The sequence below is a fragment of the Coturnix japonica genome, chromosome 2 (assembly GCF_001577835.2).
Source record: "Coturnix japonica isolate 7356 chromosome 2, Coturnix japonica 2.1, whole genome shotgun sequence".
Lineage (NCBI taxonomy): Eukaryota > Metazoa > Chordata > Aves > Galliformes > Phasianidae > Coturnix > Coturnix japonica.
This window is the reverse complement of record NC_029517.1, coordinates 5,540,834-5,558,498: the sequence shown is the minus strand read 5'-3', so window position 1 is coordinate 5,558,498 and position 17,665 is coordinate 5,540,834. Positions and strand designations below refer to the sequence as shown.

Here is a 17,665-nt window from a genome sequence, read left to right as displayed (position 1 = left end):
CATTTCTGTACATCCCACACACTGAAATACATCATGCAGGAATGAGCCTGCTGCCTTGTGCAGTGTCTGCTGAACCTCCGAGCTGAACATGACAGCCTGAAATGGAGCCAGCAGGCCCGAGGACTTCATGCAAAAAGGCATTAAATGGAGTGGGAACCAGGGAAAGTGGGTTTTGCTACATACCCTACTCAGCAGGTGTGTTTTTAGCAGCACAGGTGCTGCCCATTTGTTAAATGTTAACTTAGGGCAATGGGATCCGCATCAGACCATGTTCTCTGTCTGCCAGATCTACCTTTTGTACATTGAATAACACTGTGCTGGGATAGGACCCTTCCCACTTGTGTTTCATGCTTCTCCTGGCACAGCAGGGCCCCATTTTGGAGCAGCACTGTGCCATCAGCCCATAGCCCAGGGCCTGCATGACTACAACCAGACCAAGTGTGGGTTTGTGGCCAGACTAAGCGTAGTTGGCAAGGAGTAGGGAGGTATCATCTCTCAGTACTTGGCCCTGGTGAGGACACATCCCTCACTACAAGGAGACGTTGAGGCCCTGGAGTGTGTCCAGAGAAGGGCAATGGAACCGTGGGGGGTCTGGAGCACAAGTGTGATGGGGAGCTGCTGGGGGAGCTGGGGCTGTTCATTGTGGAGGAGGCTCAGGGGAGCCCTCATTGCTCTCTACAGCTGCCTGAGAGGGGGTCGTGGTGAGGTGGGGGTCAGCATCTGCTCCCAGGTAACAGCAATAAAAATGGCATGAAGGGGCTCTGCTGCCAGCCTGGCTTTCCCACAGGAGTGAAGGACTGCGCTAATGAGCAACAGCCCTGTTTGGTAACAAGCGGAATTTCTGGTGTCCTCCTGAGGAGCAGCTCAGCCGCAGCTCACCCTCAGGGATGAGGGCGAGAGGAGGAACAAAAGGCGATGGCTTCCCTCAAAGCCAGCCCCCAGCTCGCCCCCTCCCTCCCTCCTCTCCCGGGGAGCACGGGGTTGAGATCAGCCGAGGGCTGGAGGAAGGAAAGCCGGGGAACTGAAAAGCGGTAAGGGGAGGCAGGAGGGCTGGGGTGCCTCTTATCCCTGAAATAAAAGAAGGGGAGGCGGAGGGGGCGCAAAGCGAGGGGGCGGCACGGGATGGGGAGAGGGGAGGCCGCGCCGTCCCGCTCCGGGGAAGCGGCTCTAACATGGAGGGAGGAGAACCGGCGTTGGGGACCCACCCCGGGGTGGCCCGAGGGGGAGCGAGGCGTCCGCTCCGGCCCTCCCCGCTCAGCCCCGGCTGGGGGCGGCTCCCCCCGTCCCGCCGCAGCCCGGAGCCGCGTCCGGGGCGGTGAGCGAGCGGCGAGGGCGGGGATGCTGCGGGCCGGGAGGGAGGGAGGGATGGCGGCGGGGCCGGGGGGCTGCTGGGCGCTCGGTCAGCACGAGGAGGACGTGAGGGGTACGGGAGGACATGGGGGGTGCGAACGGGTGCTGGGGGTGCCTGAGCTCGTGTCGGCGTTGAGGAGGCTGAAGGAGGAGAAGACGCGTGCCGCAGTGCGGGGCAGCGGGTGGCCGGGGAGGGCTCGGTGCCGTCCCGGTGGGTTGGACGTGCCCCTGTGCTGGAGGAGGGATGGGAGGCCCCGCGATCTTCCACCGCAGGGCTTTTATCCGGTGCTCCGGAGCACGAACGCGTCCCGGCTGAGAAAAGCGGTGTGTCCGCGGAGGAGATGCGGTGACTCAACGCGTCCCCGTGCCCTGCTCTGTGTCCCACAGCCGCCTTTCCTGCGGTGAGGTCCATGGCTGAAGGCGGTCGGTGGGAAATGAGGCCCGGAGCGAGGGGCTGCGAGGCGACCTGCTGACCCGCAGCCTTCGTGGGCAGCGCCGGGATGGGGAACAGCGGCTCGGCCGTGAAGGTGTGCGCCGATCACCAGGGAGGCATTAACTGGCTGAGCCTCAGCCCCGACGGGCAGCGACTGCTGACGGGCAGCGAGGACGGCACGGCGCGGCTCTGGAGCACAGCCGACAGCCAATGCCACGGCCACTTCCAAGGTAGGCGCTCCGATCTTCCCCTTATCACCCTCCTCGCTCTCCACGTTACTTCTGTCCCTTTAATCGTCTCGTTTTCCAGGTGATCTCTATGTAGAACCTCTTGGCCCAGAACTCTGGGAAGAAACCTTGTTGAATAGAACCTTGTCTTTACCTTTGGCACTCGGATGTGTCAGTCGCTGGAGTTTTGAATTCTAAATTGGTTTTGCATTAGTAACAGAATCTGATGTCCTTAGGCAAACGTTAGGATAGAGGAAAGCTTTGTAGGAACCACACTGGGGGCCAAAGATTGATTGTGTTCTCATTCACTCCTGCTCTTATTCTCTTAACACAGCAGCAAACCAACCACCCAACTCTTAACATTTGGAGTTTCTCTTCTTTTCTTCTTCCAAACATTAACATTGTTGGGATTTTTTTGTTTGTCTGCTTTATTTTTTTAACGATGGAGTGTTGTCTGTGCCCCCACATCCTGTGTCTCCTGGAAGTCTCAGTGGCATTTGCTTAGAGATTTAAGCTCCACTTAAAGCAACAATTAACTTTTAACTGGGAAGATAAGTATGCTGGATGGTATTCAGCATGTGGCTTATGAACTCCTGGTGTCTGGGGTAAGCTTTAAAGAAGGTTGGCTAGATGGTTTGTGAACTACCAAGCACATCAGATAACTCTATGTATGTTACATTTGTGTTCTTATGCTACCCTTGTGTAAATTCACATTGGAAAGCTGTAATTACTGGTAAAACCATACCTAGAGCAGTTTCCATCTTATACCGCAGCATAACCAGCAGACTTGAGTGGTGGCTGACCACCACCATCAACTGGACCTTGTCTGCCACAAGGGATTTGGACAAGCTCTAGTGAAACTATTTTCAATGGTTATACTCTGTTTATCTCTGTTTCTCTCTCTTCTTAATTACATTTGTCCTTTCTATATGCACGCATTTAAATCACATTAAGGCCTACTGGCTTCAGCCAGAGTCTCTTGGGATGCTTCAGAAGAATCAGGTCAGGTGTTGAAATCTTAAAGTCTAGGTATATAAATCCAAAGGAGTGTAAGAATGTTCTGTCTCGTCTGTTACCTTGATAGGTGACTGTATAAATAAACCTTATTCTTCCTTTCCATGTCATTTCATAAGGGCATACCGATATCCTGAAAGCTATTTTCGCTGATCTTATTAGTCACAATGTGGGAAACACTGGCTGACTTTTTACCAGTTGTGCTCTTTTGTTTGCATTTCATTCCGCTTGGACAATGAAACCAAGCTTGCTGGTGAGGCTCACGTTTCTTCCTCATTTCATTGTTTCATGCTTCAGCTTAGGACTGTTTGTGTCCCAACAGCCAGTGGGCTGTGTTGAAATGCAGCCTTTTTCCTGACTTTGGGAGGAAGCAAACACATTTCTGTATATAAAGTGGAATTAACAAACCTTTTTTTCCTCCCTTGTTACCAGTTTTAAACTGCAGTAGTGCAGATGTTATTACACAGACACCAGTTCAGCTCATCATGTTTTGATACAGCTGAGCTGCACTGTTTTACTCTGAATCCGTGTGACAATGAAGTGGAATTTTCTCCTGGTAATTAAAAACACTGCTTTGAACAAAGAAATGTGAATAGATGTGAGGAGTGGGATTGCGCATTGAAAACTGGAGCTCCAGCCCATTTGCTTTCTTAGTCCAGATGAAGAGCTCACCCAGTCCTCCCTGCTTGCTGGCGCGACGCTTGAGCTGTTATTTCTGCCCTTATTCCTAGGACACGAGAGTTACATCACCTTCTGCCACTTAGAAAACGAGGCTGCCTTCACGTGTAGCGCAGATCACACCATTCGAAAGTGGGACGTGGTGACAGGCCAGTGCGTGGCCATTTACCGAGGGCACACGTCCATTGTGAACAGGTTGGTTCCATGGAGTTCTTCCATTGTGTTCCTGTAATCTCTTATCGCACAGATCGTGGCTTTGCTGCAATTTTCCATGACTACGCTAACAAAACGGGTTGTGTAAACCTTTGGGTGAATGCTCCACGTGTCCTGTGCTGTAATGATTCCGTTTTCCTAGCAACGGTGCTGACACATCCATAGACGGCAGATAGGAGAGGGCTGAAAGACACACGGCAAGGGAATTGAATCCAGAACCAGGCACCACATTCCAGAAGAAATTATTCAATTGATAACAGATGCTTTCGATAAATAGACGTAAAAACATCACGTCAAACCTTTGAGTCACTGAGGGGGGATAAAGTCAGGGCTGTTTCTGGAATAGCTGTTCCTCATCATGCAAACAAAGTTTGGTAGTGATCTGATGGTTCATAACAGATCGGCTGCTTGATTTCTGAAGTGCCTCTTAATAGCTGGGATGGCTTTGCTTAATCACAAATGGAGCGATTTATCTTAATATTTGTTCTGTTGTTCATTACCAAACTCAGAGCACAAACAGTGTGTAGCCGGATGCTGTAAATAGTTAGGAAGGCTGGCTCTGCCTGTGTTCTGGCACTGGCCTGGTTTTGCTTGAATCAGCAAGTTAGAAATATGCTCCTTATTCATCTGTCTTTGTTGCCAGTTTGAAAGGTTCCAGAGGGCCAAACTCAGTGTATGAGGAAGATAGGTTATCATGTTCCCTGTTGCCAGTTTAGAAACACAGACCACAGAGATTATCTGTTATGTTAAGTGTTTGTGAAGCTACACTTTGTTATTATGGAGGCCCAGCAGGCTGAATTCTTGAGCTATAGTCTCTGATTTGCTCCTTAGATCTGTAAAAGGGTGTTAGAAGGGAGTTTTTCACTCAGAGGGTGGTGACGCACTGGAACAGGTTGCCCAAGGAGGCTGTGGATGTCCCATCCCTGGAGGCATTCAAGGCCAGGCTGGATGTGGCTCTGGGCAGCCTGGTCTGCTGGTTGGCGACCCTGCATATAGCAGGGGGGTGAAACTGGATGATCTTTAATTCTTTTCTTTTATCTTTTTGTTCAGGATTCTGGTTGCCAAAGACTACCTGTTTAGTGGCTCCTATGACAGGACAGCCCGCTGCTGGAGTGTGGACAAGGAGAAACAAATCCAGGAATTCCGGGGCCATCGGAACTGTGTCCTGACTCTAGCTCACTATTCCTCCAAGGACGTTCTTGAAGAGGAAGAGGAGGAAGAGGAGGAGGAGGAGAGAGTAAGCAGAGACCTCCTAGTGACAGGTAGCACGGACTGCACTGTAAAGGTCTGGTGGGTGTCCAGCGGGCGCTGTTACCAGACTCTGCTGGGACACACTGGGGCTGTCTTATGCCTTATACTTGACGCACCAAACAGGGAGCTGTTTTCTGGCAGCACGGACTATACCATTCGAACGTGGAATATTGTTACTGGTGAGCAGCTGAAAGTGTTCAAAGAGCATCAAGGATCGATAATTTGCCTAGAGGTAAGAACATAGAATCACTCAAAGACCTCAAAGATCATCGAGTCCAACCACAACCCAGCCATACTACCCTAACTCTTAGAACCTTCTGCTAAATCACGTCCCTGAGCACCACATCCAAACGGTTCTTAAACACATCCAGGGATGGTGATTCAACCATCTCCCTGGGGATCCTCTTCCAGTGCTTAACAACCTCTTAACAGTCCTTTCAGAAAAGAACTTTTCCCTGATATCCAACCTAAACCTCCCCTGGTGCAACCACGAGCCATTCTAAGGAGGTATCTGTCTCCTAACCTGTGTGGGTCTGTTGCCTCTGTTTTTAAAGATAGCCGCAGCTGACACTAGCAGGCTGAAGACACAATAGTACTGAAGGAATTCTGTTTTCCATTGGTTTTAGAAAGGAAAAAGAACTAAGTTGTGTTGCCCTGGAGTAATGTTTGTCTTGCTTGGGTACATTCTCAGATTGTGGTAATGCATTTTGAGGATGCTCGAGTAAATATGTTGCTGTTCTTAGTGTCACGCTATGTTTTACCATTTAATTGCAACCTTTCTTCAAGACACAGATTGGCAACAACAGAGCTTGCTTTAATTTAATTGGGTTCTTGCTAAAGTTGTTACACAAAACTGGCTTGACCCTCTACCAGAAGCCTGGGAAACTCAATCACGCTCTTTGAATGCTCCAGAATGAGCAATGCTTCCCTCCTTGCGAGCACAGCGTTAAACAATGGTTTTATACAAACAGAACTTCTTGTAGGGGAGAAGAAAAGCAAAACCAACACGTCTCTTTGGGAAACCTGAACAATTCAAAGTAGACAAGTCTGCTGCTGCCAAGGCTGTGCTGGCAGTGATCCTGGCCAAACCCTCAGCCCGTAGCTGTGAGTAACTGGCAGCCATTTGCTTCTCCAGTCATCAGCCGATGGCTGTATCTAGAGGAGCCCAGCTGGGTACACGCTGCCCTAAAACTTACCCCAGCTTAATCACTCGCCGTAATGCTGTTGAATAGCTTTAGCCTGTCAGTCTTTCCTAATTCCTCTCTCTTCCTTATTGGGTTCAACACTCGCCCTTCTGTTCCACTTGGCTGCCTCTCAGCACAGCCCACATGGTATTTTCGTTCTGTTAGAAAGGGGTCAATCACAAGAATCCATACAAAGATGTTGCAACAGAAGGGAAACTTCCTGAGCAGAGGTGTGTGCAGTTTCCTTGTGTTTTGGCTGTTGGTTGGTTGCTTGCTTTCTGGTTTGATTTTTGCTTTGTTTCTTTATTTTGCTTTTGCTTTTAATTTTTATTATTGCTCTCCAGGAACCTTTGGAGCCTTCTTTGCCTGGGGCTCCTTTGTGGCAGAGTTGCAATCCGTGTCAGGGAGTTTAGTGTAGTATTTTTCAAACCCTGTGTCTGGGAGGACTCGGAGGTGGCTGTGAGTCACTCACAGTAGCCAGCAGACAGCTTTAATTGCTGGCAGTAGCTCAGTTTCTTCAGAGCGTGAGAGCAAGCTTCTAATTACACCACATTTTTACTCCCTTGTCCTGGAGGAGCTGAGATGGTACTGGCATTTATAGGTAGTTGTTTCCATCCACTAGCTGCTATAATGCTTATGTGGAGAGACTTTACAAAATAAAGTATTTATTTTCAATGTATGTATGCAAATAAAGGTTCCTAATTGAGGCTGGCCTTTCAGAGCATTTGAGAAATGGAGTTTGGTATGGTATCTTGTCCCGGATGGGACAGGAAAAGTGTCACTACTAAGACTGTATCTTCCCCAACTTAAAATGCACTGCATTAGGAGGAGTGCCTCAGGAAGTTCTGACCTGCTGCAGGCAAAGTATGGGCAGTTCTGGCCAACTTCCACGAGTTTCCAGTAAATACCAATAGCATTTTTGTAGCAGTGAATGGAGCTTCCTAGGAGAGCCTTTCAGGGTAGGTATCCATAGATATACCCATGTTTTCCCTTCCTGCGTGGCTGGTGAATGAAGAGCAAAGAGATGATGGCACAGCCGTGTTCTCGTTTTGAATGCTCCTTGTTTGCGCCAAGGTCCTCTAGGTACCGTTATCATCCAGCATATGTTACAGGAGCCTGAATAATCTGGCATGGAAGGCCAAATAACATTAGTTGGCTTTTGGCTTTCCCTTTTCCCCAGTCCTTGGTGATCACAGACAGCAGAGTGTCTTCCCAGGGCCGAATCACGGCGTATGGCCTGCTCTCACATCAGCTGCAGGTGCCAGCTTATTGTAACACCATTCTTCCTTCCACCATCCCAATTGAGCTGACAGAAGTTTTGCCAGTAGACTTTCTGCATGTGAGGTGCCTTGGCAGCCTTGACTCCTTCCTTCACATCGTCAGGCAAGGTAACAATTGGTGCAGCAGCCAGAACTCTTCTCTCATGCTTCTTCTGCAGTGCGTTGCTAGCTTGGCAAGCGAGGGACAGCAGCTGCTCTGAGTGCTCTCTCTTCATGTAAGAGCCAATGATGTGATTTTACAGGAAGCAATGGGGGGGAAAAATCAAGGGTGGGCTGAGTGTAATCACACAGCTCGTTCTATTTCTTCCACTAAAACATTTCAGGCCCAGCTAAAGACCCAGGTTTGTAATTCCTCATCAGACGGACATTTCCCCTGAACACCACAGCCTGCACCAGGCTGAATAACCGTGGCCTAAATATTTACTTGTGTGTGTTTTTCTAAACGTCTCCAAAGTGGTTTTGCAACCTGTTTACAAGGATTGCTTTGTCCTTTGCTGATTGTTCAGACCGAGTATTTATCAAACTTGTGCTGCCAAAAGCTGGTAGAAAGAAATGATCCAGCCTGGTATTTAGCTTGGATTCTATAGCGAACATTCTTACAAGGATGAGAATTGCAAAAGGAGTTTTAAATGAACATGAGTGGGCAAGGACTTGCTTCTGGTTTTCCTGCAAAAGATCCTTTGTTGGGAACGTTCCCCTCTGTTGTCTTTTAAAGCTGGCTGGAAGAAAAGAATGCTTTGAGGGAACCCACTACCTGAGCTCCATTTATACACTTAGCTATTGTGATGATGGGGACGGGTTCTTTTTCTCAGCGAACCAATGAAATCGTGTGCACTTTGGGGGTAATTTGTGTCGCGGTTCATCACAGGATGAGTTAGGGGGATCTGAACATGTCCATCACCTTTAGAAAAGGAGTGTGCTTTAGGGCTGTTAAACTGCAGTGAAGAAGCTGAAAAATGTTCTCTAGCAGTCAGAGCTCACTCTAGATAGATTCTCAGCTCAAAAAACCAACAACAACCAAAAAAACAAAACAATTTCTTGCCCACAGGGAGTTATTTAGCTCGCTAAAATGAATGTGGTTTGAATGGGATCCTGAAAGTCTAACTCGGCAGAAGGCTCACATGGCTGTAACTTGAGACTGCTCCAAGTTGGTGATTTCTAGCTATGGGAGCAGCTGTGAACAGAAGACCCAGCTGACAGGTTGCAGGAGCGCTGACCCCTTGTAGATAGAAAGCTGGCAATGGGAAGTGTGCTGATGGGAACTTGCCTTCCTGGGAGCCCGCCTAAGCACGGTGATCTGCATGGCGCACCTGATCCAGTAGCTGGGCTAGCGGCCTCTCCTTGGATGAAAGTTAAGTTGTCTTATAGCAAAGGTTAATTGGAGAGCAAAGTCCATTCCTATAAGCTGTAGGTTGAATAACCTGCTACACAACTCTTTTGCTGACTTTCTTGGCATTAATGCAGGTGGAAACTGTCTTAAGCTGCTGCATGTGTTCAGCTCAGCCAGGTTCATGGAGCAGTGGGGTTATGACTGTCTGGAGAGACCAACCCTAGCTATGCTTATTTATTTGAACTGTGGCATGTCTAGGGGCTGTGACCAACAACAGGGTTAAATAAAACAGGCAATTTTTTACAATGAAACCTGTAATTACTTCAGTGTTTGCAACCTTTATTATGCCAATGCTGTAACTTGGCTGTTAAAAACCAGTCTGACCAAACTTTGTGATGGAATAGTACATCTCCAGGACATTGCTGGAGGACTGAGACAAATGTGCCTCATTCTCTTGTCTCAGCATTTCATCTGCTAAAAAGCAAAGCCCTTCAGCACAATGAGAAAAATGAATAGTCCAGAATTAAAGCTATCAATGCGGTGGTTTCTTTCCCCTCTTGTCTGGCTGAGGCTTTAAAACTGATCATCTGATTGTCATCATGTTTATCCTTTTGAAGCTCCTTGGGTTTGAAGTATCCGCACAGCTCATTAGTACCCAAGCTGCAGATCTTTTGTGTGTTGTCTGCTCTGCTCCAGGTGTCCTTGCCTTGCCATGCTTTTCCTCGTCAGGAACTTTGCTGGGCAGTGATCCAAAGTGAACAAAGCACACAGGAGCCAGCCAAAGAAAATACAGCTCGGAAAATACCACCAGTTCTCCAGGCATTTGCAGATTAGAATATGTAACCGTTTCTACTGGTGGTTTTTAAACCAGGATTTGACAGGCTTGGGTATATTTGGAAAATCTGTTGGGTGAAATTTTACCGTTTTCCTTCTAAATTATAAGAAAGTGAATAAGACTGGGGTTAGAGAATTGAGTGTGGGTTTTGGAGCTTTGGAGATAGAAGGGGGGGCAGGAAGGCCTGGTAGTTAGGAATAGGATGGAGGGTCTGCACAGGGGGATTAATGCATCTTTTGGATGCCAGCTCTGACAGAAAGCTCAGGAGTCAAACTACTGATTTGAGGTGGGTCGGATTGGATCGGTTCCTCTGTCTTGTTCTTGTCAGTGAGAGTCCCAGCTGGTTTTCATATCCCCTCCTGAGCACTTGCATGGACTCTGTGTACTGGTGCTCATCACAGCTGCCCTGAGGCGTGTAATGCATCCTGTGCTCTGGGACCCTGGCAGTCACAAGTTACAGTGCTGCACATTTCAAGGTGTTTTTTTAAGCAGAGACTTGAGATGCACCGTCTCACACTTTCCCAATGGTGAAGTAGGGAAGGCATTTGTTTTATATTTTATACTTATGCTGTACAATGTGAGTGCTTGGGCTGGAAGCACTGTCTGGTGATGATGATGACTAATTAATAGATATCTGAAGTGCTGTAGCTTAGGCTGCGGCTGTAACCTAGAATTGCTGAGAATATTTTGCTCCCCTTCTTAAACTGGGGAGCGGGAGGAGAGGAAATAAATGGGTGTATTAGAGGGCAGCCTGGGGGGCACGGAGACTTGGGGCTTAATGAAGAGAGCTGCCCTGCTGCCAACTCTGCATATCTCCATGCATTGGAAGCTTTCATGGTTCTTATGCTCCTGGTGGCATAAATTATCTGAGTAGCAGCCCAGGTCATTTAACATATTTTTATATCTAGCAAGGAAGAAAATCTAGGCAAGTGCTGCTGTTTCATTTCAACATTCGCACACCCACTTAGATGTGGAAATCAAGCGGTGTAACCTAACGTTCCGGTAATGCTGAGTGGCACTTACCTGCAGGAGGTTACAGCTCCGTGTTTTCCCTTCTTCACTGACTGTGTCTGTGCGAGATGCCTGAAACAGAAATGTGACAACTTGACCAGGAGCAGCCCAGCAGGATCTCGACTCAAAACAGTTCTTGCATTGAGCAGGGGCCATGTGACAATGTTTGTCATGCCCATTCAAGTTGAGCCCGGAAATGAAAGGTCAGGTTACCTTCCTCAGGCTGTTACGGCTCTCGCTTTTCGTTAGCGCTGCTGGCTATTCCTTCTCTTTCCTCAAAGAGATGTAGTATTAATGCCATTGCTAACGCAGCTTAAAAGTAATGGGATGTGACATTTCAAAGTACTGCTGACTTTTAGCAGCTGATGTGTTTTACAACCTCTTGACGTTTAGCTGTGAAAACTGCCCCATGGGCCAAGTCCTGCTCGTTTATGATGCCTTTCACAAATGACACCTTCTCAGAGTGAAGTGGAGATGGGGAAGAATGGAAAAACATTTAAAGCTTACAGAAACAGAGCGCCAAAAGGAGGGATCGAGGGTTTAGAATGCAAGGTGTCCCCTGAAAGTGACCCAAGAGCAACACCCAGGTCCAGGTGACTCATGATTGCGTGCTTAACTGGCTGATTCCATTATACTGCCTTCAAATGGCATCTGCCAGGTCAGCTGTCTGCTTGGAGAAGTATACAGAGCTGTGCAGAACGGTGCCTGCTCAGAACTCTACTTTGCTTGCCATAGATGAGCATAAATGCAGGATTTCTCTTTGCTCTGTGGAGGGTTTCCCTGCAAAGCTGCCAGGCTTTGTGCACTTCAGATAGTCTATTGCTGTATCCTGGCAAGTTTCATAGTGCTACACAGGTCTGTTACATTCTCCCTGTCTCTCTTTCCCTTCCACAGTTATTCCATTTGCCATTCTCTGCCGTGTCTGTGTGGAAAGGAAAAAAAAAACCCTCTACCATTGATGACTTTACACGATGGGTTGGATGACTTAATGTAATGGGGCACTGCTCTTTGGATTTTAAAGGCTGGTTTGCTCTGAACTCCCAGTGGCACATGATCTGATTGAAGATGTTTAAAACCTGTGTGAGAATAGTTAACAATTTAATCATCAGATAACAGCCTAAAAAGACTTCCAGAAAGCAAGACACAAGACTCAAGGAAGAGCTGGTGTTTCCATACTGACTTCGCACAGAGTAATCCTGCTATATACTCTGTTTATCACAGAGTGGCTTGGGTTGGAAGGGACCTCAATGATCATTAGGTTCCAACCCTCTGCCACAGGTAGAGTTGCCAACCACTAGTAAAAACCCAGTCTGTACTTTGCAGGAACTGAGGCTGTTCAGACATAAGCTGACTTCAGATGAGTCAGCTCAATGCGGTGCTGGCACCAACATGCCTAAGAGACTGTTGCTAATGCTTTTTTTTCCCCCCTCTTCCCTTCAGCTGGTGAATCGACACTTGTACTCGGGAAGCGCAGACAGGACAGTGAAGTGCTGGTTAGTGGACACTGGGGAGCGAATCCAAACGTACAAGGCTCACAAACACAGCGTTAGCACTTTGAAATACCACGCTGGGATCTGTAAGTTGCCTTTCCTACGTTCAGCAATCCCTTGTGTCCTTTCGGATGTTTGTCTTTGATCCAGGATTGTTAATAGAGAATGCTGTAATTTCAAGGCTCTTCTTTTCACCTCCAGTGTGCTTTATGTTCAGTATGAAATTTGCTGCACTGCTCTGTGTGAGAAGCTCAGATCTTCCCTCTGTTTTGAGCTTCTTCTAGCCCATGAAGTACATGCTTTATTTATGTTATGAAGGGAAATGGCTTAAATCCAGAGCTGTCTGTGGGTTGTTTACACAGCCACGGTTTAGCCTCACCAGCCTGATGTCTGTCAGCCTGCTGCTCTTGCTGACAGCAAGCACTGCTGCTGGATACACTGCCCTGTGCCACCCTCTGCTGCCCTGTCAGTACTGTTAACAGACTGTCCTAAACTAGAATCACTTCTCAAATCCTCACTGCTCTTTCTAACAGGGTTTCTGCTTCGACTCTGTCTCCAAGACTCATTTCGCACCAATTCTTTTCCCTTTTCCTGTCCTGAATCTAGCTGTTCCCAAAACCACCTTTCTGCTACAGCTGAGTGTTGCTTACAAATGCTTGGGACTCAGCTTATTGCTTTCAATCCTCCTGTTAATAGAGGTATCTTTGCATAGCTCTCTCTTGTTGACATAACATATTCCAGCCAAGAAACTGCTCTTTAAATCCCTTTCTTGGCTGGCTTTCCTTCTGCACATCAATCTCTGCTCTTCCATGTTTGGGTTGCAAGGCTGCATTTTGCTTTAGTCAGCCTGAGCCTCTCTGTGCATCATCTCTGTCTCATTCTGACACTGATGTTAGACTCAGTGTGCCTTCATTCACTCCCCATACAAGTATTTCTCTCCTCTAGGTAACAGGGATGGATAGTCTTAAACTAATCTAGAGAGCTGCAGTGCTTTTCTGATCTCAGTTTCTGTACTTTTGGCTGGGTGGTGATGCACTGGAACACGTTGCCCAAGGAGGCTGTGGATGCCCCATCCTTAAAGGCATTCAAGGCCAGGCTGGATGTGGCTCTGGGCAGCCTGGTCTGGTGGTTGGTGACCCTGCACATAACAGGGAGCTTGAAATTAGATGATTATTGAGGTCCTTTTCAACCCAGGCCATTCTGTGATTGTATGACTATGTGACCAGCATTTAACACCAAACTAATGGTTGCTACTGGGGCCTTCTGGTAGATGATGAGTATAATATAATCTCTTCTGGTATATGATGAGTATAATGGTGATGGCCCGTGAAGAGCATCCTGATAGCGTGCTAGAAGTCTCATAGTGCTATTTAAGTTCTCACTTTTCAATCGAAAGCAAAAATGCAAAGTGTGTCCAACGAGGAGTATCTATTGCACTTAAGGAGTAGGATACATGTCATGGAAGAATGGAAGGGATGTGTCTGATCATAATTTAGATATATTCTGATTCTAACTGAGCCATCGAATGATCACAGTGTGTTTCTATTGGCTTTCCTCCTTGCATGTGTGTAATTACAAGCACAGGGAGTATTATAGCTGTTCTCAGTTCTGTTTACTTAGTGATCTTATCATGGCTGTTTCTCTCCTACAGTACGTACATGGTCATTTAAGATATAATTCAGTGTGTATATTTCTTTTCTTGCCCCAAGTCTCCAAGGGAACGTTCCAAACCTGCCCACTCTCCAAGATGCTGTGAAATTTAAGTATTTAAAAGAAAAAAAAAAACCAAAACAACATAGAAAGAATTGCTGACATATATACATATTTGCTTGTTTACTTCATAGAGGTGTCTGTACGGTTCGAATGCTGAATCTGGGTTATGTCAGCAGCTCTCCCTCACAACTCAGGGCTGTGGGAAGGCTTCCTAAATCTGGAGTGACAGTTCAAAAGGTGGAGGAGATGTCTGTCAAGAGCAAAATCCTGATAGCTGGAATGAACTGACAGCAGCACAGTGAAAGCAGCTCTTAATTGCTTCTTATTCTCTGTGTAATATAAAGGGACTACTTCCATTTAACTTGGGGTTGGAAAGCTGCTAGCAGGAGGCAGCCCGTTCTCATCTCTTCTTGCTGCCCTCCATTTGCCACTGTGTGCATTTCTTCACCTCTGTTCGGGAAACCAGTGCCCAATTGCTCCCAAAAGATGAGGGCTCTGTTGTTTTCACATCTTGCAGTTTTGTAGCCATCTTTCTGCATAAACACCAATTGCAGGGAGCTGTGAATACGTTGCTTTGTGCTGCTCTGACATTTTAAGCTGTAGATAAACTTGAGGAATTTGGGGCAGGTGAAAGAAAGTGGATGTTCCTGGAAGCAATTTATAACCCCATTTCTGAATTGATGTGAACTGCCCTTTTGTGGCTGCTCCTGTCTGGCCATGTGCTGAGCTGTGTGCTTGTGTTGCAGTGTTCACAGGGAGCGGTGATGCCTGTGCACGAGCCTTCAATTCCAGGAGTGGTGTCTTGCAGAAGATCTTCCGTGGACACAAGTTCATCATCAACTGCATCCAGGTGGGGAGTTCGTCACTTGTGCTTTGCTCTGTGTTGCTTGTGTCTCATGGGAGCAGTGCAGCAGTTGAGCGCTGTTCTGGGATAAGATGAAATGTGATAGACACAAGTAGCCCCAATCTGATTTTAGAAAAAGCTCCAGTATTAAAGGATAAGCAAAACTATGGCATGAACCGCCAGAGGCAGCCCTGTGTCAGCGATGGGAGGCTTTTCAGGTCAGGTTAGACAAGCATCCATAAGAAATGCAGTGACAAAGCTGTGTAGGGGCAGGGGATGGACTCTAAGAGCCCTTCCATCAGGAGGCTGCACGATGGTGAGGATTTGCAGTGTTTTGCACAGAATGCAAGTTTCTTCCTTATCCAAATAGAACAAATATAGCATTCATCCCCTTTCCCCTCAGGTATGGCATCCCTTCACAGGCAGTCTAGCAACTGCTTGCTGTCCTTTCTAATCTTAGTGAGGTGGTAGTGCTGATTACCACGTTCTGCCCCTTATATAAACTCCCATATAAAGTGTTGCCTCCAGCATATAATTTTTTCTATATCCAAAGATGACAGAGAAGCTCTATGTTTCTGTCTGCTGCAGCTCCCACCAGACAAATGGAAGTACCTCTGCTACAGGGTTAACTAATCCACGTCCTTAAGAAGGGCTTGAATTGCACGTTGTCTTGACTCAATGGACATCAATGCTTCAGGGCTAAAAGGGGGGAAAGTGAAGTGTTAAGGAGAGCATTCCTGTCCCCATCCACTGCTCAGTGATACACATTTTGATGGTGCCTCAGTCTTCTGTCTTCAAAAACAGCAGTCTGAAACTGGCACAGAAATGCCTGGCTACAGCCTGCTGTGGCACTAAGGAGGGAGTTAGTTCCCCATTGCTTTTCTGGTGGATGTAAGTTATTTATAATTCTTGCTGTGTATATTTTATGGCTCCATGAAGTGGCTAAGAAATGAGGTCTGACTTGCTAATGTCTCATCACACTTGAGCAGCTTTCATGATAATTTATACCAGCTCTTGGAATGAGTTATCAGGTCCTAAGTGTCGGTTCAAGCTGTGTTTGCTCTGATTTTGGAGTCAGATTATGCGCATTCTGAGCTGTTGCTTGGCATTGTGTGACCCTGTTGTTTCAGATCCACAATGAGCTGCTGTACACAGCCTCCCACGACGGCACACTGAGGATTTGGGACATCCGGGGAATATGCAAGAGAAATAAGAGGCGTTTGAAGAAGGAGAGATGTGCCCAGGGCAGGAGCTCTCAGAAGGGAAGTCTGTCTCGTCTTTTCAACAATAAGGTCGGCTGTATGGTACAGCAAGAAAATGGGGAACACGAGACTGTTGAACTAATGTGACTGTCCACAACAGACTTTCTGCGAGTGACCAAAGCTGAAACTTCTGTTTTCTGCACCACTGTATCCATGCAAGCCACAACTTGGAAACAGATGGGAGACGGCTTTGCTTGAACACTTCAAAGAGCCAAAGTTGTCTGTAGCTGTCACATGGACTCCATTCATGTTGCTGCTCAGGATGACTCTCAGCTGAGCACTTCTGGAGGCAGGAGGGACTGAGCATGGTTTGGGTGACGCATGGTTCGGGTGATGTATCAGCGATGTGGCTGTGTCATTAAGAACTTTATTTACAGCTGCTTTTTTTTCCTGTTCTCCCTGACACAGAGGTGCTGCACACTTCCACCTGGCTGGTATCTGATGAGGAATATTTCCACCTGCCCCCGCTGCCCTCAGTTCAGCTGAATATCTGGGCATGGCATGGCAGGAACCAGGAGAGCGTGGCGGCACATCTGGGACAGTGGCTATGCAATACCCCTGGGCAGCCAGGCTCGGCACTCAGTTCTGCGTGGTTCTTGTATCCAGTGGGGATTTCCAGTTGTGCTTCATAGTGGGGGGTGTGAAATATGGGGAAGAGTTGCTGGAAACGTGTTGTCTTCGTTCCTTCTGTAGTTATGCCTGGTCTTGGCTTGCTAGCAACAATGGATAATGAGTTAAATCCAAAAGTACTTCTCCCCATCTTTCTCCAGGTTCATCCCTTTCTGATTGATAACCACTGAGCCGTGAATAAACAAAGGTTCTTCTATTTTTCTATTTGCAGATATAACCTTTTGTAGAACCAGTACAAAAAGTATCTAACCACATGTTTTTATTTTTATGGCTTTATTTATTCTGTACTGCAGCAAGATACAAACGCTGTAATTCTTTCGTAGAAAGGACCAATAAACATGTGGCATCTACAGCTGCCTGTCTTGCTTTTAGTTACCTCTCAGGTAGAGGGAATTTATCTGTGGATGTACGGTAGCAAAGGGCAGGTGGAACATGGAAAAAACAACATATACTTTGGGAAACACTTTGGGAACCATTTCCTTTCCCTTGCTGCTGGGGCTACCCCAATGGTATAGATGGGGCAGGGCTGGTGTTGAGCCCAGTGCTCATAGGAAGCTACTAGCAGAGGTGAATGGGGTTGTTACAGGCAGTGTGGGCTCGACTTCTTGGTCAAAACTTCAAACTAACTGCCCACAAGATGTGAGAGCTCATCACAGAGCAGTGGCACACGAAGTTTGCAAATAGGTTTCATAGACGTAGAGCTCATAAAGAGTGGAATTAATGAGTCATTACCGGTTCTGCCTGTTGCTAAAGATATCAGTGTCTTCAAATGCATGTTCAAAATTAACTAAATCCTTCAGCTAATGCCTCCCGCCCCACTTAAAACTGCACACGCAGTTCCTGGGGGCAGTGCTGACTGAATTACATCACAGAGGAACGGCTTCTCCAACAAGCTCTGCATGTTGAGATGCTAATTTTAC

General features: G+C 47.2%; 1 protein-coding gene and 1 long non-coding RNA gene across 4 annotated transcripts; both read left to right on the top strand.

Annotated features, from left to right (window-relative positions):
• Positions 1–948: 948 nt before the first annotated feature.
• WDR86 (WD repeat domain 86) lies at positions 949–17,097 on the top strand. 3 transcript variants are annotated; one of them, XM_015852883.2, is made up of 7 exons: positions 949–1,031; positions 1,738–2,013; positions 3,756–3,897; positions 4,966–5,398; positions 12,247–12,382; positions 14,756–14,859; positions 15,984–17,097. In XM_015852883.2, exons 2-7 carry the CDS (start codon positions 1,851–1,853, stop codon positions 16,200–16,202), a joined length of 1,197 nt encoding a protein of 398 aa, XP_015708369.1. In that variant the 5' UTR covers positions 949–1,031; positions 1,738–1,850; the 3' UTR covers positions 16,203–17,097. The 3 variants fall into 3 exon arrangements, with proteins under 3 accessions (XP_015708369.1, XP_032298846.1, XP_015708370.1); XM_032442955.1 differs by lacking the exon at positions 949–1,031 and adding an exon at positions 1,280–1,315; XM_015852884.2 differs by lacking the exon at positions 949–1,031 and adding an exon at positions 1,360–1,423.
• Positions 5,511–11,739, top strand: LOC116653000. The gene is made up of 2 exons (XR_004306322.1): positions 5,511–7,243; positions 7,288–11,739. It is a non-coding gene; the product is annotated as an uncharacterized LOC116653000 (long non-coding RNA).
• Positions 17,098–17,665: the final 568 nt, after the last annotated feature.

Excerpts from the sequence above, each read along its gene's own strand:
- WDR86 (XM_015852883.2), top strand. The coding sequence starts at position 1,851 with ATGGGGAACAGCGGCTCGGCCGTGAAGGTGTGCGCCGATCACCAGGGA. Across the intron at positions 5,399-12,246 it reads GATCGATAATTTGCCTAGAG|CTGGTGAATCGACACTTGTA; the intron begins GTAAGAACATAG and ends TCTTCCCTTCAG. Across the intron at positions 14,860-15,983 it reads TCATCATCAACTGCATCCAG|ATCCACAATGAGCTGCTGTA; the intron begins GTGGGGAGTTCG and ends CTGTTGTTTCAG.